This window comes from Arachis stenosperma, chromosome 10, assembly GCF_014773155.1.
Source record: "Arachis stenosperma cultivar V10309 chromosome 10, arast.V10309.gnm1.PFL2, whole genome shotgun sequence".
NCBI classification, from domain to species: domain Eukaryota; kingdom Viridiplantae; phylum Streptophyta; class Magnoliopsida; order Fabales; family Fabaceae; genus Arachis; species Arachis stenosperma.
In genome coordinates, this window is record NC_080386.1 from 39631363 (window position 1) to 39634739 (window position 3377).

General features: G+C 33.8%; 1 protein-coding gene and 1 non-coding gene across 2 annotated transcripts; one reads left to right on the forward strand and one right to left on the reverse strand.

The window, feature by feature from the left end:
* The first annotated feature begins 301 nt into the window (after window positions 1–301).
* LOC130954440 (CCG-binding protein 1) lies at window positions 302–2014 on the forward strand. Its single transcript, XM_057881176.1, has 3 exons — window positions 302–684; window positions 763–836; window positions 1461–2014. The coding sequence occupies exons 1-3, from the start codon at window positions 456–458 to the stop codon at window positions 1770–1772; spliced, it is 615 nt and encodes a 204-aa protein (XP_057737159.1). The 5' UTR covers window positions 302–455; the 3' UTR covers window positions 1773–2014.
* On the reverse strand, window positions 1133–1213 carry TRNAL-AAG (transfer RNA leucine (anticodon AAG)). The gene has a single exon. It is a non-coding gene; the product is annotated as a tRNA-Leu (tRNA).
* Window positions 2015–3377: the final 1363 nt, after the last annotated feature.

Sequence of the window (3377 nt, forward strand, 5' to 3'; positions counted from 1 at the left end):
AGGCCAAAACACCTCACATCCAAACACCACTATATTCCCCAACTGCGCCCCACTTAAACTCAATCACTTACTATTAAAATCACTAATTAAAAAGTTCAAAATCGTGGTCCCACTTTAGCCAAAAGACTATTCACCATTTCACCAATCAACGCTCAACATCTTCCCTAAAAAATCAAAATTATCATCCAACGAACCAAATTTATCAAACTTCCACACACGCACACCCAGTAACATACACACTCTCTCTCTTAATAAATATCTAAATCTAAAATAATATATTTTTCATCCTTATCCATAAAAGAAAAAGCTCCCACAGAATATCACAGTATTATTTAACGGTGCCTATGCTTTTTCCTGCATCGATCAATCTCCTTTGAAGAAGAAGAAGAAGAAGAACAACGTTATCCAAACCCAGATTTTTTTTATTAAATCAATCCGAAACGTTACAAGGAAGGATGAAATCAGCACTGATTCGAACCAGTTCTACGCCCCTGCTTCTCGACGCAAGAGATGTTCATCGTCACAACAGAACTCATTCGACAGTGAGATTTGGTTCCACGATCTGTTGTTCATCGAAGAAGAACGAGTCTAACATCCCAAAGCTTGAACCTTTTAGCCGAACCAAGTTTGAGAGGGCCGTCAAAGACCCTCCTTTGATCCAAAAATCTGAGAAAGACCTCGCTGGTACGTACCAACATCTTTCTCTTCTCTTTCTTCAACCTTTCGTTCGTTTCCAAATCCTTCATGTTTTGTGATGTGCAGATTATTGCTCAACGCTTGAAGGTGACGAATCCTATAGTTGCTGGCAAGCGTATTTTGAGCTCAAAGATCTTGAGGTTTGTTCTTATTTCTGCAACTTCTGCCATTATCCTCTATTTGTTTGACTTAGCTCCTTTTATTTCTTTTTTTATTCTTTTTTTAATCTTTTAATGTTGATCAATTTTATATACGAAGTTTAGAAGTAAGGTATATAAGGTTTTCTTTTTTTTTTTTTTTTTCCCTGAGAAAAGGCTATAGTTTTCTTCAGGAAGTCCAAATTTATGTGGTATGAAACATGACCAAAATAAATAAGAGAAAACAAAAGAAAGCTTTGGTTTAAACTTTGCCAATGAAACAAAAGCTATAAAATTTGTGTGGAGAGTGGGATTTGAACCCACGCCCTTTCGGACCAGAACCTTAATCTGGCGCCTTAGACCAACTCGGCCATCTCCACTTTGCTATTAATGTACATCAAATCTCAGATGATAACTGTTTGTTTTTAGGTGGCATGTGTTTTGTCAGTGAATCTTTTTGAAATACAAGCCATATTAGGTCATTATGAAGTCTTCTTGATACTTGATTTGAGTTTCATTGTCCCATCTTGTGCTTTTATAATTAAAAAAAAATGTACATATGATATTCATAAGGGGAGATGCATAGTAGAACTAACTAACTAATGTAACACTATTTTTTTTTAACAGAAAGAGTCACCAAAGGAAGACATAGAGAGGTTGATTCTCCAAACCGGTGGCGTAAAATCCTTAATAGGATGTTTGCATGGCATTGCAATAATGCACAATCTGAAGAAGAACGGTGTCAATTGGGCCAAGAATGTGAAATCTGAGGAGGAAGATAGACACTGTCCTATACCAGATGGGTTACCAAAATCAGCTGATGAATTATTGGAAGAGGAGCAAGGTAGAATGCCTGATTCACCATTTACAAGGCTTCTCAGAAGCAAAGGAAAGTTCCCTGCTTGGTATTCTCCTGCACCTGATCATCAAACAGATTGATGATTAATTGGTGATTATTGATTAATGTTTAATACCTAATTAGTGGGTTGGCCTTGGGAGTACCCTCAATGTTAAAGGGTATATAAATTTTGTTGAGATTGTGATAATATAGATTAATAAGGTTTCATTTTAATGTTTTGACAAGGATTGTGTGCAGAGTTTATTGTTGAAATATGAAATGTGTTATGTATAAAGAACTGTTAGTTTGGAATTGCATTTACAGCATTCCGCTATTGTTAATATACTATTGGTTCATGTGCCTATATTTTGCTTTTCAATTGCTGCATGGTTAAAAATTTTTCGTCTTTCAGACTTCATTCATTCCTTTTTAGTCCCTAAATCTAGTTTCAAACTTAAAAAGTGTTCAGTACAAACTTCAAACTATTCATTCTTGTTCACTCTTTTAGTTTTTATATCCATCAACGGGGGCCTTCTTCTTTTTTTCTTTTTTGTTTTGGTCGGTGGGGTCCTTGTGTGAATCATATAAAAGACTCGTGTGACTTTACTGATAACTGATAAGTTTGTAGGACTTAATTTAGATTTATTCAGTAAAGTCCTCGAAGGAGAATGAACATTTTGTTAATAAATGACGGGGAGGTTATATGCTTAATTTCAAGTTACATAAATTTCTTGGAGGTTTGAAATTTAAGTTGCACTTAAAAATTGGGAAAATTGACAAGAATAAGAGACATTTTTAGGGATTTTTTAGAACAAATATAAAATTTACGTATTTTGATGCGTTCGATTTAAATAAATACTATTGACAATTGCAGAAAAAATTATTCATACACTAAATATTATTGGTAACCATATAAAAAGAGTTGTTATTAATTAATTACATATTTTAATTATTTTTAAAAGTTAAAAAAATTATATCTTTAATGTTTGATTTTAGTTTAATTTTTTTGGGTTTTACAAAATGTCATATAAGTATTTGTGAAATCATATAATTTTATTTGAGAAATCATATTTGAAAAAAAGGGGGGGACATCCTTCTGAGCGAATCATATCATTCCAATCTATTGACAATTAAAAAAAAAACTGTTTATACTAAGAACACAGCATAACGGCGGTCGGGAAAGTGGGCCCCCATCGTCTAGTGGTCCAGGACATCTCTCTTTCAAGGAGGTAACGGGGATTCGACTTCCCCTGGGGTAGGGTACTACGAAAGGAAGTTGATCATGGATCATCTATTTGAAATTTAATGTGAAATTTATCACTCAGATGCTTGGTTTTTTTTTTTTTTTTTTTTACTATAGAAATAACATCACATAATAATCTAGTAAGAAATAAAAAAGTAAAATGCTCATCAATTAGGAATTGGAGATTTGTTGAAACTTCTTCTGTAGCTTCAAAGTCGATGCCATTATCTCTTCTACACTACTTAATACATTATCAAAGATGATCATGTTCCTAGCCTTCCATAAGGACCAGCTCAAAATCACTATTATCATCCTTTGAGAGGAGCTATTAGGTTGGGTACGCAAGACCTCTATTCTCAAGTTTCACTCAACATAGAAATCAAAGTTTACGATACCCCTTCTAACAACCAGTAAGTCTATTTTTGACCAAATCTCCTTTGATTTTTCACAATAGAAGATGCAA

Excerpts from the sequence above, each read along its gene's own strand:
- LOC130954440 (XM_057881176.1), top strand. The coding sequence starts at position 456 with ATGAAATCAGCACTGATTCGAACCAGTTCTACGCCCCTGCTTCTCGAC. Across the intron at positions 685-762 it reads ATCTGAGAAAGACCTCGCTG|ATTATTGCTCAACGCTTGAA; the intron begins GTACGTACCAAC and ends TGTGATGTGCAG. Across the intron at positions 837-1,460 it reads TTGAGCTCAAAGATCTTGAG|AAAGAGTCACCAAAGGAAGA; the intron begins GTTTGTTCTTAT and ends TTTTTTTAACAG.